Genomic DNA, 20,813 nt, shown 5'->3' with positions numbered 1-20,813 from the left:
TAATTTAATGGAATTATTGTATTATTTAATAAGATACTGTATTTATTTTTTCTTTTAAGCAAAATAAAAAGATACTAAAATAAGGTAGTTGTTCTCAATGTGTTACACACATATATCTAGGTGAATTCATTATACTATCTATTTTTCTTGAAAGTAATTTGATAAATTATCTTAATTTGCAATTGCCTTTATTGCTGTGATTGTCTTTGTTTGTGCTCCAAGCTAAAATAATTAGATTCAGGTTACATTCCCAACCCACATTGCATTGCAGATCGTGATATTTGAATGGCATTATCAATAAATGCGACCTCCGCACAATCGTTAAATTTAATTAATTAATTTATTGTTATATACCATCCATTTTTTCAATTGAAGATGTTGCTTTCAATATCAATTTAATGGATTTTTTTTTAATTACTCCGTTATTTGTATCTATTAAAAAAACAGCATACTTTCTCTTTTACGTTGTAAAGTAAAATAAAATTTTATAAAAATAATAAATACTTGGAAAATGTTAAGACCTTAAAATAATTTTAATTGAGAGATTTAAAAAAGAGATTAAAGATTGATTAACATTTCGGTCGACACACAACTTGGGTATCCAGGAATATTTGAAATTTATTGCAACTGATTTTGTTATTACTATGAAAACAAAACGCATAAGCGTGAAATCGCATTAAAGGCTTACAAAGGGATACACTCTGGTTATCCGTATGGAACACTCTGGTTCTCGTAAAATCACGTTGTGTATCATATCAGCCGCGTCTATGATCGAGCAAATTAGTTTGCTATTGGTAAAGCATTGCGTGCATCATGCAAACGATGTGGAAATTAACACTCACACGTTTCTCTCGTTACGCATAGCATGCAACATATAGCGAAACGTTATCTATCGAACTAACCGTCAAATTAACTTTACCCGGGTAAATTATTAAATAACAATTCGTTATATCGACATTCAAGCTATATACAAATACAATCATAATGCACGTAAACTGCAGTGTATATGCATATAAATTTTTGTTATTATGTTATTTATAGAGATTTGCATTTACTGTGGAGAATTGTGATTTTATATGCCGAGTTTATAATATACATATAGAAAAATTTGCAGAATATCTGAATAATTTAAATAATTAGGTTTAATTAAAAAAAATAATTTAAATCTTTTGAATAGGCTTTGTAATGAAAAATCCATTTTCACAGTTTAGATATATAAATTGATTGAATCTTAGCTCTTTCCCAAAGTTTTGGAGAGAAAAACAAGAGAAAGAAATATCTCGATGAGTTTTAAAAAGATTTTAAATAAAATAATTAGATGCTTAAATAATTAAATAGGAATTGCTCGAATCTCAATTAAACTAAAAGACTTATTATCAATTTTTGTACAATAAAAGCTAAATCAACGCCTCATATATGTATATATATACTATCAGATTCTTTATTTTTTATATTTATTTTTAAAAATTCTTTTTACAATGTATTCAATATCCAACACTTTGGGAAAAAGCTAGAATTCTGTCAACTAAATTAGAAGTAAAGCCGCTAATTTCACAGAGATAAGAGAAACGCTTTCCTTCTTATAGACGGAGCAATTTGCGGTACTATGGCTACTATTTGCAGTAATAGTCGCCGGTAATACCGCGGTCCTCGCCGGACTTCTGCTGGGAAAACGTAGAAAATCTCGGATGAATTTCTTCATCATGCAACTGGCATTTGCCGGTAAGTGTCTTTATTTTTAATAGCGTGTAATTAAGAAAGTTTTAACGCCTCGATACCTTTTGTGAGAATACATCAGCTTCAAATTAGAATTTCATTATGTGTATCAACGTTACACGTTTGTAAAACTTTTTGTACGATCAATGGAGCCAGAGAAGATAATAACATGGTTTTATTGTAATAACAAGAGATCACTATTGTAACTTTGTTTCATTTTCGCGTCGTCGATGTTTACCCGAACGAGAATAGTGGATAGACTGTTACATTTTCTCCTCAAACCTTCGCTCTCGGATGTATCTGTAATTCAGGCTTTGAGAATACGATAGCACAGCCTCTTTCATGTACACGTTTTATAGATAAACATTCCTTTTTCTTTTCCCGCTGACGTATCTTTATGTACGGAATATCGGAAACGAACGATACGTACGCATGTGACGTAAGATTTTCTCGTATTTCAATGCTGGCTATACATTTGCATGTATTGATCGCAGATGTGTATATATGTATTTTTACTCACAAACGCGAAGACATCAATAAAAATGTATTCTCTTTGTAATCACATTGCTACAATCGATGACTGATTAAATATTATATCAGTTTTTAATATCTGTATAAATTTTGCGAACTATGTAAAAATATATTTTATACGCTAATCATAAATAACGAAAGTAATCTAATGCAAGGACTTGTTGATATTTCTATATGAGAAATTGGTATAATATAAATCACATTTGGAACGTTCAATAAGGAAATTTATTGTTCACATATGCTCGTCGATAAAAGATATTGAACCAACCATACGTGCCCATATTCGTACTTGCGTCAGAAAGCATGCAATAAAGTAAAAGAAATAGATCGTCTTTATTTACTGTTCTTTGGTAACGTTTTTATATATAGCGTTTCTATATATCCCTAGGCGTATACGACAGAATTTAATTTTTATAATTTAAAGTATATCGCGTTTTTTTTTTAAATATATGAAAACGCAGTCGGGGTCTGTCACATATATATTGTATTATTCCTATCACGTTTCCATAAAATATCTTGGTATTATATAACAGCTAATGCTCTGTCCATCTTTCTTGTATTATTCACGTAATAAATTATACGAACTTGAAAGCAATATATTTAAGTTAATGTCTAGCGAGATGGAAGAGGAAGAATATCTTTTATATGGCACAGCATAAAATAACATATCACGCAGAAAATTCTGAGAAAAAGTATGCATTTTAAAACAGACATATCACAAGACGTTGGCGATACTTGAAAACATTTTAAAGTAAAGTAAACATTGTATACCAATAATTTAATGTTTTAAAATCAAGAGTAATCAAAAATATATTTTAAGTAGTTTATACTGCATATAAACGTTGTTGGAAATAATATTTATGCGTAAATAAAAATAATTAAATTATTATTAAAAAAACAACAGAGTAGTTAACTAGTAATAAATTAATCTTTTTATTTCAAAATATATAAAAAATTAGTATAAAATATGTATTTAAAATTAAAATGTTTGTTTTTATAACACAATGTGTTAGAAGATATAAGATATACTTCTTAAATTATAGTATATTTATTTAAGGATTGATACTATAACTAATTTGAAAATAAAGATCTTAATTGGTTATCTAATTATATAACGAAAATTTTTGTTTGTATAACAAATAATAATAAAAAATATCATGTAGTATTGATTCAGCGACGAGGAGCACCATAGAAATGTTATGCACAGTCTAGAAAATGGCTTTTCCAATCAAGCTGGATTTAAAGATACCTATAGGAACATTTCCGACAGCGAGTGTTACTATACGTGTTTCGCGATAGACGTGCAACATCGCTATTCCAAGGAAAGAGGCTCTATAAAAACGATATTTTATTCTTGTGCGAGAAAAATGTCAAATGTGCTTGTGAGAGAAACTATGCTTTTAAAAATATCTGATACAATATATAATATGTAGTTTGGTCAGAAAATCTTTTCGTATTTTGAGTCGCCTTACTTGGCGAAAATACGAAAAGACTTTCTGACCAATCTAATGTGTATAAAATGTAAAAAATAATATATGTAAATGCATAAAGTTTTTATTTCACTTTTAAAAACCTCCACAATTTCTGTTTATGTATGTTATAATAACAAGTGATCATATATCTATATTCTAATAATATATAATTAATAATATTTATGCAGGAACTATTTTTACCATTCAGATTTTGTTGCTGTCTTGTATGAAAACTCTTGTTTAATAAAGTTTTATCTGCAAAAATATGTTATAATTTTTAAATTTTAAAATAAAAATATAGATATCTAATTCCTGTTAAAAATTTTATTTCTAAACTTTATAGAAACTGTTTTCAAGTGTCAATTAACAAACAGCTATTAAATTAGTTGCCTAATTCATAAACTTTATCATCGGCATTTTTATTTGCGATCTTATTATATTCGTAAGCTAAGTTATCGAAGAAACGATAAAGCTTCGTTAATGGATAGTAAAATTATAATTCCATCTTCTTTTCCCATCTTCGTCTTCATTTTTACGAGAAATCAATTATGCACGGAGCAAATAGATATAACACGAATCTCTCAATGAGCAAGAAGATTTGGACGTGATAAAGGACATTCTTAATTCATTGATAATATAACAATGTGTTATTTTAATAATACATTTATAAAATTAAAAGAAAAGATATTTGAAATTTTTTTGAGACGCGTATTTTTTTTAGAAATATGGTTTTTCTTTAGCAAAAATATTCAACAATATTTTAAATCCTTATTTTGCGTTGTTTTTATTATGCTAATTATTGTTTCAGTGTATCGACAAATAAAGAGAATGTTAAATTAATGAGAATGTATTTTTAAATAATAAAATTTTTTTTTCAACCAGTCGCCTAAAATGGGACATGAGTTTCATTGATTGACAAAGAAAATTTGAAAAAAGGTAAAAAATCCGATTACAAGTTATGGAGTACAAAAATATTAAAGAATTTCAACGTTCAATCTGAAACGGTTTAAATCGAAAATATATCGGAATTTTTTAAAGTGCAACCATTAAATCGAACAAATTTGATCATTTCTAAGAAATATTTTCGTAAATGGAAAATATGTATTCCGGAAATTTCATTCAGAATGTCCTTTTACTAGCGGATATCTTAAAAATTGCTTAGCAGCATTACGATGTTGAATGTGCGGTTATAAATACGCGAAGACTTATATTTACTACATTGCATAAAACATATACTTCTACAAAAATTCTACACATTATAAACGTTATAAATAAAGAAATAATTTAAATTTCGCATTAAAACCATCCTTCCTGTATAATTCGAAACGTTTTGAATCATAAAAATTGTAAACAAGAAAGCCTATATTTTTGATAAAATAATACATCAGTCATTTAATAATTTTAATATGTAGAACTAATATAACTAATATGTATTATGAAATAATATATATATATATTTATTTATTATAGAAATAATAAATATTTTGCTTTATATATTATGCTGTGTTTAGTGCGTGTATATAATGATTAAAGACTGCTTTCTGCTTTAATTTGTGTCTGGCGTGTACACTGGAAGCAATTATTCCACAACTTTGGACTTTCAATTTCGACATTAATATCGCGACCGGTGTTATCGAGTAGCGCGAGGGCGCGCAATTGAATTTTTATTTCATTGATAAAATATGAGCGACAAAAGTAAGGGGGATGAATCTGGTTTATTTGGAGAACTAGTGGGATTGAAGCTGTGCACCCTCGCTTTTCCGAGGGTTTTTACGATCGGGCCGAGAGCAATCCTGTAAAGCCTCGATAATACACTTTGTGAAGTTGTTATTAAAGAATCTGTTCTGCAAAATATCGTAAACGTATTGCACGCACGTACTTTTAGGAATGCTACAATTCAAATCTGTTTCATAAATCCATCATGCTATCTATACTAATAAATAAATTCCCTCCAATCATCCCCTAATCCGCATATAAGAATCTATATATTTCAAAATGGATATTATAATATTATTTAAAAAGTAATAAATAAAATGAATCTAAAGATCCCGTATATGTTATTCTTACTTTTATACTCTCATATTTTACTTCGGATAATACTTAAAAGCGATATAAAACGTTACAGAACATACATGATTACGTCTTAATGAAAAAAATGCACGCTGCTTGGAAATAATTTCTTATTATTGCGACGTTTACGATACGGATATCGCAGCGCGCAGAAACACCGAAATTATCAATGCATTATTACGTAACGTTCGATCTTATTTTACGTTCCGCATTAATAGTTTTTAATCGTGCGTGAATGCAGAGCGACGCGACGTAAAGTATCGAAACGAGCTATAAACCGATCACGTATCTCCTGGGGTTTATTTCGCGGTTAAAGATGTTATTCCATAAACGCCTTCACGAGTTAATTAAGAGTCGCGCGGCGTCTCTCTACGGTTACAAAAATCCCACGCTCGATATTCTACATTAAACTTCATAATTCGTGTAATGATTTAATATATATTTATATTATTTGTTATAATATCAAAGTTTATATTCTTTCTAACAAAAATGTTGGCGAATTTCTGCGAGTAATATAAACTAATTGCTGTAACAATAAAGAGATAAGATAAAATGCTCAAGGTAGATTCTATCTTTCTGTGTAATTTTCGAACGAAGAGATTCTCCGGAATATCAATGAATGTATCGAGGTATTACGTACACCTGGCGACCTCGGATAATATCAAGGACTGCGAAATATCGAGAAGCCCCGTTAACTGATAACCCTGATAATTAGTATTCTCCATTCACACAAACGGTATATCACAATTCGTCGTCGTACATATCCTGTTGCAGATCTGATGGTCGGCCTAATATCTGTACTGACAGACATAATCTGGAGAACGACTGTCGCGTGGTACGCGGGCAATGTAGCTTGCAAGCTGATAAGGTTCATGCAGTGTGTAGTAACCTACAGCTCGACCTACGTCCTCGTGGCTCTATCAATCGACAGATACGACGCCATTACCCGTCCGATGAACTTCTCCGGCAGCTGTGAGTACATTAGCGCACATTATGATCACGGCCATTAATGTTGGATCCCTTTACAAAGCGCGCGACATCGTCGGGCTAAACTCATTAATACAGTTCACTTGAAACTCTATAGAATATATGCATAGCGAGATTCGAGACATGAATGGTGTCTTTAGTGTTGATGTCAAAAGATTACCTTCGGGCGGAAATTTTTAACTACATTAAAGTAAAGAGGGAAAGAGAAGGAAGAAAAATGCTTGGCAGCTCAACGTAATGATAAACTATGTTACAGAACCATGTAAATTTCATAAAAGAGATTTTATGAGGAAAGATAATTTCTGGAGAATCTTGCATACCGAATAAAATATATTAAAAGGAGAAAATTAATTATTTTAAATTTTAAAAAAAGTTATCAGAAATGATATTAAATTAACAAAAAAAATTAGCTTTTTGAAGCAATGTATAACGATCGAGAAACAAGAATATAAATATTCTATAATTAGCGAAGAACTAAAATAGTATCAGTCGTTTTCACGCCAATCTAATCACAAATGCTAGCGAATTTATTTCTGATGTGTCAATATGCGGCTTCGAGTGCTGCTCATAGTAAGTCAAAGACTATTTACCGGTGTCTGCCAGCCGACACACTGAATGCAATTCACCGCACGGTCGTGCCACGGTGGAGTGCACCTATCCTCGCCTTTATATCACTTTGACATCCTTTGCATTCCTCCATTCCACTCTATTTTATTTTACGTATATTCTGTCAAGGAATTGCTTTGACTGCGCTTAGGGTAACTCCACGGTATATACGCCGCTCGAGGATTTATGCCGCAGAAAACAGAACAAATAGAAGAAGTGAAAGTAATTTTCTCGCAACCACTGTTACATATCTTTATGTTATTAATATTGTCTTGTGATTTCAGTTTCTTAATATTTATAAAATTATTGTAAGTTAAATCGATTTATCACTGTAATAAATAGCTCAACCACAAGATATAATCTACATAAAATGATTAATGTAGGAAATATAAAAGGCTTTGTGGTTATTTCGTGGTACGTAAGTGTAGCGAGGAATTGTAAAGGATAGAGTATAGCAAAATACAAGTGCTCTGCTTAGCTCTTTTAGATTATTTGTATATTTTTTGAGTCATTCATTCCACCCGTGAGTAACCGTATAATCCACCCATATTTTTATACGACAAAAATGCAAGGGTTTAAAGAATTTTTTTTAATATAAAAAAATAAATATTTTAGATTCCTAATATTTTTTTTCATAAATTAATAGACAGTCTAAAGTTTTTACTGGTATAGTTCATTTACCTTAACCATAATTAATAATACCTTATAAATTAATTAAGTTTTTAATAGGTAAATAATTAATAATACCTGATAAATTAATTAAGTTTTTAATAAATGCGGCGTATATATCGGAATTACCATATACGCTACGCGTCTATCTAATATAATACTCGCGAAACTACTTATGAGAGAGTTGTTAAGTAATAAAAGTCGATCTATCCTTTGGACATATCTTAAGCACTCGCGATACCGCGCGGTAGCGGATAAACGTGCATCAATGTTGATGGCCAGATTATTCCATGATCTGTGACGTAATATCTCCGCCACAGTTCCTTTCAGAATTAATATGCCATGCTCTGACATCGATCGCGCATGTCTCATCCCCTTTCCTTTTTTTTTTTATTGGCTTCTCCTTTTTGCGACAAGAAGATAAAGTCAGGACAGGGGGAAAAAAAAGAAGACAGTGTCGCCGATTCTCTTATCTTTCTGCTTCGTCGTATCGTCTATCACGCGGAGGCATCTCACGAATCGTTGCTCTGCGCGGCGGGTATATTCCGCGTCGGAGAATAAAATTTATCTCCCGCCTACTCTATACACTCGATGTTCCCGTGGCTTGTCGATAGCCAGAATTACAGAAATTAGTAGGTGTCTGAATCTGCACTATACTATACCGCAATCACGCGCGCGCCCTCGTACCGTCGCACGGCACTCCATCACCGGCGGATTAATACGAGAGTATTATCTCCGCCATTAGCCCGATCTCCGATATTACACGGACCGCGGATGTCGGTGTAAATTAAAACAGATCCCAACTTGCTTAGGAAAAAAAAAAGTTTAAATCACGCCGCGCCATAAAAACGCGCGATATACTCGCGCGTTTATACTTGCGTTATTAAAGATATATACGAGATATAACTCTAAAAGAGTAATGTTTAATAAACGAAATGTGTGTGAAACGGATGATTACTTTGAATACTTTTAAACGCGCTCTCTATTAATCCGTTCAAGTTTTAATTACGATTCTAATTAGGTTTTCAAAGAGAGTAACAGTAAGATTAAGTCCGTTGATGACGTAACAGCCCATTCGCTTGTTACACCTCAATGTCATTAAACGGAGATTAAAATGTCTATGACATTAGTATTAAGAGACACGAGAAAACGTGATTAAATCGCGGGACTGTCGCAGTATTAAATCCACCGGATTTGCTTTAACTATACCTCCCATCACGTTTATGAATTTCTATACGTGATTATTCGTTCAATTACCGACAAATTATAATTATCAATTGCACACTGTAATTATACTAGCATCAGGATTAATGGACTTGTGCCGATACAATATATCTTTAACATCTTTTCATATCGGTCTTTTTATATCTCAAGCCAAGAAAAATTGCTGACTTTATACTAATTACACATTGTTGAAAATAACGGAATAAACGACGCTCATGAGGATAACGATAACATGTCGTAATACAAAACCGCGTATACATCATTCCCCGTGTTGCTCCGGGAAGCCAAATAAACGACGCGGTATATGTTGTAATCATGTCATATCGTACTATACAATACCGTTTTAGGTTTCAAGCCTATTATAGCAGTAATGCAGACATTTTCGTCTCGATTTTTCAAACCGGTTCCGCGACCCGTCATGAGCTCCGTGTCCGCTATACGGCGTTTCCTTCTTGTTTTTTCCGGTTGACGTAAAACTCGACATTCATGAAAATGCTGTAACGTTTCTTTCATACGCCGCGTTCAAAGTTGCGCTGCACGCTCGCTTTTTGGTTCCCACAAAAAGATATGTTTATGTCGAAAAAAACAAATTTATAAAATAAAAATTCCGCTTTTAATACCCGTTGAGCGCAAAACATGGTATCTATTTACTAATTGATCACGAAATTTGAACTATAATCTGTCAGATATAACAACTGACAGACGTTATATTTGATCGCAGGGTGGAGAGCTCGTGCATTGGTGATTACGGCCTGGGCGCTGTCAGCATTGTTCAGCATGCCGATCATATTCCTGTACGAAGAGAAACGAATACAGGTATACACGCGTATCTTCTTGTGTTAAGGATGTTCTGGCTATACAGCCAAAAGTTGCTGAAATATGAAATTTATGATATTCTATGCTTTTATAGATTAAGATACGCACCATATCGTGCTCGTATCGTGTAAAGGACTTAAACAATGCCAGTTAATATGATATTTGGCACTACAAATGAATATATTTGTATATTTTACAAGTTTTGTAATTGTCGGCAAAAAATTTTTGGACGTGAAATTCAAGTCCAAAATTGTTTTGCCGACAATCACAAAACTTGTAAAATATACAAATATATTCATTTGTAGTGCCAAATATATTAACTGATATTATTTAAGTCCTTTACACAATACGAATTACACGATTTGGTGCATATCTTAATCTACAAAAGCATAGAATTTCATCAATTTCATATTTCAGTAACTTTTGTCTGGGATTGTATAGCCAGAACATCCTTAATTTTAATTCCTCGATTATTATTTTTATCATTTCAATCTCTTAAATGCCAAAGCGATTTAGAAAAATATTTTGCATTTCCTTACATTTTTGTTGAAGAAAAAGTTATCTTCAATTTTCTTACAATTTTCTATAATTATACATGCTCTTGCACTTTTGAAGATCGTGCAGTCTTCCAGGCGCTATAAAGAAAATAATGTATTTTGCTTGATAAAGCGTCGACGTTATGCACAATCCGGAAAGAACTAATGATAAAAGTTTGAAAGCTTGGCGCTCACAAGATGAATAATTACAATTAATTGCAAGCGAGCGTTTCATACAATTTTGTAGGATACGACGCAGTGCTGGATTGATTTGAGCCCGACTCAGTGGAAGATCTACATGAGCCTGGTGAGTTTCAGCCTCTTTATAGCGCCTACCGTGATAATAGGGGGCTGTTACACGGTCATCGTGGTCACGATATGGTCGCAAGGATCAGCGTTACGTCAGGGACCTACCAGAGATACTCGGAGGGCGTCCTCGAGAGGTCTCATTCCCAGAGCGAAAATCAAGACCGTAAAAATGACCTTCGTCATAGTATTCGGTAAGATACACAAACCACGATTCACATAGAAATGTATATGAATGTAAACTATTGTTCTTAAAACACGATATTATCTATAGTTAACGATCGTAAATGATTAAAGAGTATCTTTACGAGAAATAGACAATTTTTTGATCAAATTTGCCTGAAAAAATTGCGTGATTAAATCAAGCGGCAGAAATAATCGTGCCACAGAAAGCGATTTTAAGTTCCATCACGTCGTATTAAGATTCGCTTTAAAGGGGATTCAGATTTACAAAAAAATCTTTTCAATCAAATATTTACGTAAGTCTCTTCAGCGTTCGTAAAGTTATACTACGGCGTCTGGCGCAGTAATTTTACGTTACTCCCGTTACTCCTTCATCAATTCGTATAGATATAAAGAAAGCGTTTTAGGTCCCGGCAAACTGCGATATATATCTCTGCTTTTGAGGTACGGACTTTTCTTTATTTTTCTTCCTTTGACGTACACGAGTACTTTCGTAGACAATAACGGAAAGACGGTGGCGTCTACTTCGCGACAATAAAATGTAATAAGTTTCTATCCAGCTTCTCCCTATGTGTCTTTGATACGAAATTGGTGAACCGTTTTATTTGCGCGGCGTAAAAGAACGCGCCACAAGGAGATAAGCAAATGCGCTTGCTATTCGATATCCTTGTAATCGTGCAAAGAAAAAAGATATCGTATATACGAAGATTACGAAGTATCCGTGAGAAACGAGCTAAATTAAATATAATTAATAAAATACAAATAAAAGATATAAAATCTATTCAATTATTTCACGAACAATGAAACCATCTTCAGATTTATTAATTTGATCCGTTCGGTAATTAATAAATAATGGACATTTCATACAAAAACAATTACAATAATGTCAGAATAATCTCATAAAAAGAGCTTATCTACAGAGAATCTTTTTTTAAAAGCTATTTAAAGACAGATATTTTATTAGTTTTGCATGTGTATGATTTGAATCTTAAATAAATGTTCTCATAAACCGTATCTATAACACTTTTTATAGTGCCATCAGTCTTGGCATGCGGAATCTCAGTATGAAGTTATTTCGTAAAAACATACATATAAAGTTTCTGACGAAACGATCATTTTGATTGTAGATACATGATCGAAACAGACTATGATATGAGTGTATCTATACGTAAACACACATTATACATATATTGTAATTGTAGTTATTTTGATCTATAAAACTTTTATGATTGAGGCTTATCTCTAATCGAAACAATCGCGCTTTTTCTTTAGTAATTCTTGATCATGAATTATTTGTTCCCCTGATATCATATCAATAACGTTTTAATAATCGTGATCATAGAACATCGATGAGTTCTTTTTGCACGTGTACTCGTTCCTTCAAAAACGCGCGCCAGGAATCAGGATTGGCACAACTTTGACTCCTTATATTTCGCAAACTAGTCATATACTCAACTCAAAAATTTTATGCGATTATTGTCTCATCATGACTAATCATTTGGCACCAAATTTGCTTCAAAATTAAAGGTCCAGAAAAGGGGCGAAAAAACATCTAATTTTGGTCTGGCTCTTTCACGCCTCGAAATAAAGGGCCCATATATATTTCCATATATCGAGAAATCCTATTTAATCGAGAAATTCCATTTAATCGCGAAATAAAAAAATATCTCATATTTATTAATATACACATAACTATTTACTATTATTTTCTTAGCACTAATAGCAAAATTAATAATGTTATCTAGCAATAGTTTTAATATTTTATTATAATTACGTTGGCATAAAATGCTTCTCTCTTCCTTTTTTAAAGTACGCGCGTAATAAGAAATTTTATTAAATAAAAATAAAACATAGGTACACGTATTTTTAATCAAACTTTTACGCTCTATGTGAAAAAATTATATGTTTATATTTCTATGTTAGTTTTACTCCGGCATTTACAAAATTCTTGGAAAACAAAGTTTACGATAAAAATAAAGTAACGAGATAAACTTTCTTTTGATTGCTCATTTTGAAACCGCTAATAAAATCGGTATGTTGGATCAAAGAACTTCCTAACGTACGTATTATATTCGTACGCCAATAATATCCTCGCTCTCGAAATGACAGATATGGTTATTCATCATTTATGAGGGAGACGCACAATGCAATCATTCATCGCTTCCTTTCGTAACGTTTTATTCGTTCTGATCGGTTATTAAAATGATGCTCACTCATCGCGAATGACGAATCGAACAAGTCGTTCGATTCATGTTTAATCGAATTTATCGGTTGTCAAATCACCGGTAACACACGATGAAAAATACCACACGCAGTGTTCTAATTCAATAAAGCGTAAAGATATGCGAGAATATATTTTATAAAATATTTTTACCAAAAATTTTCTATTGAGAGAAACCTTGAAAGATTATGCTGTTAAAATTCCAAGTACGCAAAAATTTCACATATTAATAAATTTAACAATTATATTCAATTAATAAAATTCTATTGCTAACAACATGCCTTTAATAAGCCATAAACACATACACATCCAAAATTATATTTATCAAAAAATTCAATACATAAGAAATATATTACATTTTTCTCATGCATTTCACTTGCAAATACTTTTTTATTTCTCCACCTTTGCCAAGTTTTTAACTTAAGAAATATAAAATTATGTTGAGAAGTTTCCATTCAGGAAATCGATTTAAAAGAGCTAAAGGAACGGATTTAAAAATTTCTTCGTATACAACTCTATAAAAGCTTTTCACAGATTCAAGCAGAATTCAGGAGCTTTTTTAACTAATACTTTACTAGTACGACCATTCCTTCTTTAAATTAACAATACAAACTTCTCTCTCGATCATTTTAGATTGTCTTTTTAAATCGATCTATCGGACATACATAGATTGACTGCAGATTTTCGGAATTATTAATGGAATCTATAATTACATCGTTGCTCTATTTATTTACAAATCGTTAATGCATTAGCAGTTATGAGAAAAGTAGAGGTGCAAACGTTCTCAAACGAAAAATGAATTAGCCGCGAGAACCTGCTTTGAAACTACTTTGCTTTTTTTTTTTAAAAAGTTATCTCACCGTGCGTCAGATGTTCACCCATTCTCACGTTTAACGACTTTTTCCTGTCCGTAGTTTTTCCAATATCGATGTTGTACAAACAATTCTTTTTTAACTTCTTTTTTGGTCAAGGATGTATTGAAAAATGAAAGAATCTCGTTCTGAATAGTATCTATCAATATAAAACTTTCTAACAACTTCGGACTTTAATTTCCACGAGAAGTTGTTTGAAACATTTAAAATTGGCTTTTCCTTAACGAAATTATACCAGATAGACATGTAATTTTTCAGCTTTAAACGGAGAAAAAAATAAAAAATATGTGAAATGTTATTTATTTTATACGATTAAAAATAAATAATAGTTTGTTAATATCTCGGAAGCCATACGAAAGTGTTCTCAAAAGAAAAGAAGGTTTATGAAGAAATTTTGAGCTTTTGTAACGTTCAACATGTTACCGCTATTATGACATAAGAATCGATCAAAATAATTAATTCAATATATTAAATTGCATATATTTTTTTTTAATCACTGATGTCAAAAGCAAATGAATACATTGAATCAATTTATACTTTTTATCGATTCGTTGCTGAAGCAGCAAGAATTTAGTAATTTCTAAAATGCCGTTTTTCGCCTAAATATTAATTTTTGTGTAACTATAAAATTATTTATATCATTCATGCAACATCTTACGATATCTACTGTGAATTTTTCTAATAGATTTTATAGTTAGAGTATGTTAGAATTTAAATAAAAAAATTCTTAATAGGAAAATATCGAAAGTATAATAGTTTTCGAATTATAGCGATCAAAGCTATAATGATTGCACACGTACGATCATGTTATTAATTTTCATCGATGACAGAATTGGTTTTTATTATTGAAATGGTTTTATCTTTTAATTTCTTACGTGAAACTATATACATATGATAAATATTATAGCTATAATAATGACATATTGAATTGAAAGATAAAAATGGATGAGCTATAAAATATAATTATGTTTCCTAAAAACTTTTTCTTTATACATATATAGAATATGTTTGGCAAAATGTGCAATAGATCTGACATTCTTATCAAATTTGAAAACTTTTCTTTTATGCGAATAATACTTTATCATCGTTTATCATCGTCTCTTTTTGCTTAAGCTCACTCTGTAAAATATTTTCTATTATTTCTGTATTCATGTGCTTGCAAGTTTAACCCATAAATTTCAGGCAACTGATATATAATTAATATTCTGTAAGATACAGAATGTGTCAATAAATGTGTGCAAGTGCACACCCCCCACGCACCCCATATGCACAATAAATCTACGGATAAATGTTCACGCACTCCAGGATTAAATATTATGCAATTCTAATACACTTTTTAGCTCTTCCATTCTTAAATATACAGTGAATCTATGAGCTTCTTAAATATACAATGAATCTATGAGCTTTATTTATTGATAATATTTTATATTCCAAATATAATACAGTTAACTTATATATATTTATATATATTTATATAAATATATAATAATTTTTCTCATAGGTCCAGAGCATTCAATTTAAAATTTATTTAACTCACTCATACGATACGCAACGGCGGAGTTGTAACTGCGTTAATCTGTAAAATGCAAATATAAAATGTTAATTATAACATTCAAAAAAATTTATATTGTTAAAAATAATTATATTGTTCACGCGTTGATTTTCTTCTTTTAAATGGATGTTTAACATAAAGTAATTGTATAACTTTCGAAAAAATGTTTTTTTCTCTTAAGAGTAAACTTTTACATAATTTCATAGACATGAGTTTTTTCCTTTCCCAATTCTTTTCGTGAGTTATCCAAGTAATCGGTTAATTAACAAAAATAAAGGGGAACAAATGACTAATCTCGCAAGTTACAAGTAATATGCAAATAAATGCTTACCCCACGATTGCTCCGCCGTTGCCTGATACCTCCCCAAGCTTACTCCTCTTCTCTTATGGGTTTTTCCTTCTCGTTTCCTGCACACACTCGCGAAAACACGATAAATTACGGTCACACATTAATCATTAGATAATTGCGCGATGTTTTATGCGACATTAATCCTGACGTTAATCGCGCGATGCGCACTTTGTCATATTGCGACGATAGAAAAACGCGAAGAAAGTACGATCTTGTAAAACTTTAACTCGTGCCACTTCATAAATTCTCGTATCACTGAATTGTTGTTACATATGTACATACTCGGTGACTCTGCACTTCTCACTTTCAATCCCGAAGTGATTGAAACGCGAGTAAATTCCAAATATCGAAAAATTCGAAGCGCAAAGCGCAACGCGAGTTACGCACTCGAATCGAAGTGTTAAAGGTACAATTACCGCCCGTGTATACCATAACGAAACAGTTATATGTAGTTCCTGTCGTCGCGATTTTTACCTACATACGTATCTATGCTCGGTAAAAGTAACCGGCATTCAGATACAATACGTTCATGGATCATAAAAATTAATCGTGGTAGATAATAATAGCTAATCGTCACAGAAAGGAAGTGCGTCTTGCCGCAGGGCTTGTCTCGTACGCCTTCCGAAGCGGCAATGATACGACGACGCAAGTGGACGGCTCCGGGCCTTACCCTGTACGCCCTTGATAGCGCGCTGTGCGTAAACAATTATCAAAGCCGCGGGCCAGCCGTTACTTTCGCCGAGGCGTCACGCGCGCGTTTGTGCGTTTATTTTTTAAATAGAATACCACGTCGAATATACAATCTATCCCTTAAGTTTGAAGCTGGTCGATGAATGGGCTATCGTCGTGCATTACGCGCTTCGCTTCCAACATTTATTGGCGTTACGTTAGATAACGTTAAGATAATAATTAATTCCTTGAACTAATTGTAAGAATCTCAATTAGAAAATAGAGACCAAATAACCTAAGTTTACCGTTAATAAATTAATATTATCTCTGATTGATGTATTGTCGAACAACCGTTCGTACGAAATTAGTTGAGTGATGGAAATTAATAACAGAATAGAACAATGGATGTAAATGCGTGTGAACTCCACGGTAATACCAAATTTGATCGCTCGATAATATGAAAACTATTATTTGTGACTCAGATAGCAAGTTGACGTTATTTGTCGTCATTTTGACGTTAAAATATCGTCAAAGGTGTCATTTTAATGTGAAAATGACGACAAATAACGTCATCTTATTACCTGCGGGCTAACATTTATCTTAATATCTGATATCGACGTTTTCCTATTAAAATTATTGATTTTAATTAATCTTTAAAATAAACACATTATTACAAAATTCTAAAGATAAATGTATCTATGTATACGACATGTTAAGTTTTAATAGGATATTTTGGAGATTAATTAAAGTCAAAAATCTAATATGCGCTTTCACATATTCATAACGTTAACATGGAAATTTAATTTTACATTGCAGTGTAAAATTCGCATGCGATAAAATATCCTTAATAATGCTGATAATATATACAGCATTATATAAATATTATAAATGTAGTATTAACAATGATACTTTATGATAGTTTTAACGCAGTCTAAAATTAAAATTTTATATTAATATTGCAAATATATAAAAAAGCATACATTTTTTACATATTCCATTTTTTGTTAAATTCTTGATGATAGTCTGTTTTATCTTAAATAAAAATAAAATTAGATGATTTTGTATGTGATAATTTCTTTACATAACCAATATTTATTTCAGTTTGCTTAAACGTATTGAGATATACGTATGTATATCAGAGAAAAATCCATTACATATTTTATATTTCGTTGCATAAATCTATGCCGTAAATAATATTTCTTTATATTATTTTTTTTTCGATGCCTTCAAAATTTTGTAGTTTTATAAGCTTTCCTCTTACACCAAAAAAAAGTAGAAAAAATCGCTAATGCTAAAGTGGAAGTTGTTATATAAATCAGAGCGTGTCTTCAAAAGAGAAAAACAAATGGAGCGTTTCGTATATTGTTTTAAGTTCGTTAGGTTCGTTATCTAGAATGAAATTGGCGCAAACTTGAAACTATCCCTTTGTCAGGATTTTCATAGTACTCTCGTAATTTAAGATAGAAATGGTAATTCTCAACTGAAAGCGGCGTGAATAATCGCGTTCTATTTGCATCGCATTTATTGAAAGTGACGTTACAATTATTGTTGCGCTCTGCCAGATCAATTAATTTATTCCATAAACGATTTATTCCGGATCGTGAAGTTATACTGTTTTAATTATTGATTTAAAAATAAAGTGATTATTTTTGTTCAATTTTCTATAATGATAACGATAAACATTATACACATTTTTTCCTACTTTTGCCCTAATACTTTCTGCGAATTCCCTGTTAATTAACGCAGTACGCGCGAGACATAAATTACAGTACTCACGCGATGTAAGCGAAAATGACTCTGTGTTTCAGTATTTATCCTTTGCTGGAGTCCATACATAGTCTTCGACCTCCTTCAAGTTTACGGGCATGTGCCAAAGACTCAGACGAATATCGCAGTCGCTACCTTCATACAAAGTTTGACGCCCCTCAATTCGGCCGCCAATCCAATCATCTATTGCCTCTTCAGTACTCCGTTCTGCAAAACCGTACGGTGAGTATGTTAATCGAATGTAAAAATTGTGATAATTGTTTTATATAATATATCTAGTACATCACCCAAAAAAAATGTTCTACTTATAAGCGGGAAATTCCTTTAAGCATTTCCTCTAAGCAAAAAAATTTTACATATTCCTCAGCTATACAAAAGAAGTGGCACATGCGCTATAATCAAGTATAAATTCTCATAGTAATTCGATATTCCTCTACGTTGTAGAATATTTTCTTGAGCCATATATAAGAGGACAATCTTTTAGCATCAAGAGGGTACCGCTAAAGGATAGAATATTTTTTTGGGGTGATATATTAATCCTCTATTAGGATGCGCTATTTATTATTTAAATATGAGACGTAAATTCTTACAAAGAAACGTTTAATATTAAATAATATTAAAATTTTAATGGTAAAATTCTGTCTTGTAAAATCGATCAGAATAGTTATAGAATTTGTAGATTTTCTAACGCCTTAAGTTCTACACATTCGAAGCAATGTTCGCGGAGACGGTGGCAACATTTCCCTATAGCAGCTTTTGGCCGCGGAATTTCTCCGTTAAACAGCAATTGTTGCTCGGTAGGAACATGCAGGCAATCTCCTGGATTTCGGGATGGTGCCCGACGAATTCGCATCACTGCTTCGGTACCGGAGCCACGACCAACAGCACGAGAACGACCGTGACGACGTCTTTGACGGCCCATTCCTCCCGCAGAAGCGGACACTTTACTATGTTGCACTCTACGTCGCGAAAACGCGTCATGGTCTCGCTGGTTTAAAGATCGTGATTTTCGAAAGAGCGATCGTACTGATTTCTTTGTTGATTGATATCCTCTTATAAATCGGTATTCGGAGCGGACTTAGGTATAGTTCGTTTGTGATTAAATTGATCATTACAGAAAAAATAAACATAAGTCAATATTCTTACGAATAATTTAAAAAGATCGACGGATTTATTTTCCGGAAAGAGTTTTATTTAAAAATACATATATAGTGGCCAAATATCCAAGCCAGATTTTCCTGATATTTATATATCCCTAATATTCTTTGCAAAAAAAAAGAAGAAAAATCGAATAAGTGATGCAAGAGCTTATCATTGAAAAGTTTCCGCTTTTGTGATCTCTATTTTAACGTATTGCTTTTATGTATATATCGTTTCGCAAAGACCGATTTTCAAGGATTGCAAAAAGCTAATGTACTTCCAATGCGCGACTATCAACTCGACAACGTAATAATTTAATTATTTTAATTTAGAAATAAGATTAACTGATAATCCAATTGATAATCTTGAGTTGACGTCTACTTAACTCGATAATCACACGTAATCATTTTATATGTATTTCTATACGTAAAGTATATTATTACAAAATATAAATGGATGATCTCATACTATAAAGTTTTACATAACATGACAGTCTTATTTTGTTTGTCGAAGCCAAAATGAAAGAATTAAAAATGTAATTGTAAAATCCTTCAATTTCAATAGAACTGTCAGTGATTACATTTATTAAAGATGAAATAATACCAAAATAGTAAATGTATCCATCAAACGTTTATAACTTTGATTTTTTAAAGAATATATATGTACATATACGTATGTCTGGACATGTATACGGATATCTCAGAACTATTATTATTATCGAAAGTTATAAATAGATACTATAAATACTAGAAACGAAATTTAAAAATGAACGTCGTTTATTTCGCATACATTTGTGATAAAGTTATTATTTTCTAAAGTATAAGCGATTAAAAATTACATGTACATTATGTAAAATTTCTTACAAATTAAGCTTGAAAGTTACAAATAAAGAATGAAATTTTATTAATTAATTATTAATATATTCAAATAAATATTGCGTTAAGATAGTATACTCGCGAATTGAAAATAGAATTTCTTGAAATTGAAACTATACGTTGTACTAGAAGTTGTTGACATACTTGTGCAATTAGAATGAAATTGACCGTTATTCAATACTGAGATATAAGCAATTAAAAATTACATTTTTTATACGTGTCGCTTATACAAAGTTCATAAAAATGTCGCGT

At 31.5% G+C, this 20,813-nt stretch overlaps 1 protein-coding gene across 1 annotated transcript; it reads left to right on the top strand.

Moving 5' to 3' along the window:
• Window positions 1-1,534: 1,534 nt before the first annotated feature.
• LOC105460228 (cardioacceleratory peptide receptor) lies at window positions 1,535-20,095 on the top strand (the record flags this gene model as incomplete). The annotated part of the gene is given in 6 exon segments (XM_011706663.1): window positions 1,535-1,722; window positions 6,564-6,761; window positions 9,997-10,091; window positions 10,875-11,127; window positions 18,588-18,768; window positions 19,348-20,095. Coding segments are annotated over 6 exon segments (1,111 nt in total), but the record flags the coding sequence as incomplete, so codon positions are not given.
• Between the last annotated feature and the right edge of the window lie 718 nt (window positions 20,096-20,813).

The sequence above is a fragment of the Wasmannia auropunctata genome, unplaced genomic scaffold (genome assembly GCF_000956235.1).
Source record: "Wasmannia auropunctata unplaced genomic scaffold, wasmannia.A_1.0 LD326009.1, whole genome shotgun sequence".
In the NCBI taxonomy this organism is placed as follows: domain Eukaryota; kingdom Metazoa; phylum Arthropoda; class Insecta; order Hymenoptera; family Formicidae; genus Wasmannia; species Wasmannia auropunctata.
The sequence above is the reverse complement of the archived record's forward strand: the minus strand, read 5'-3'. Positions and strand labels throughout refer to the sequence as shown.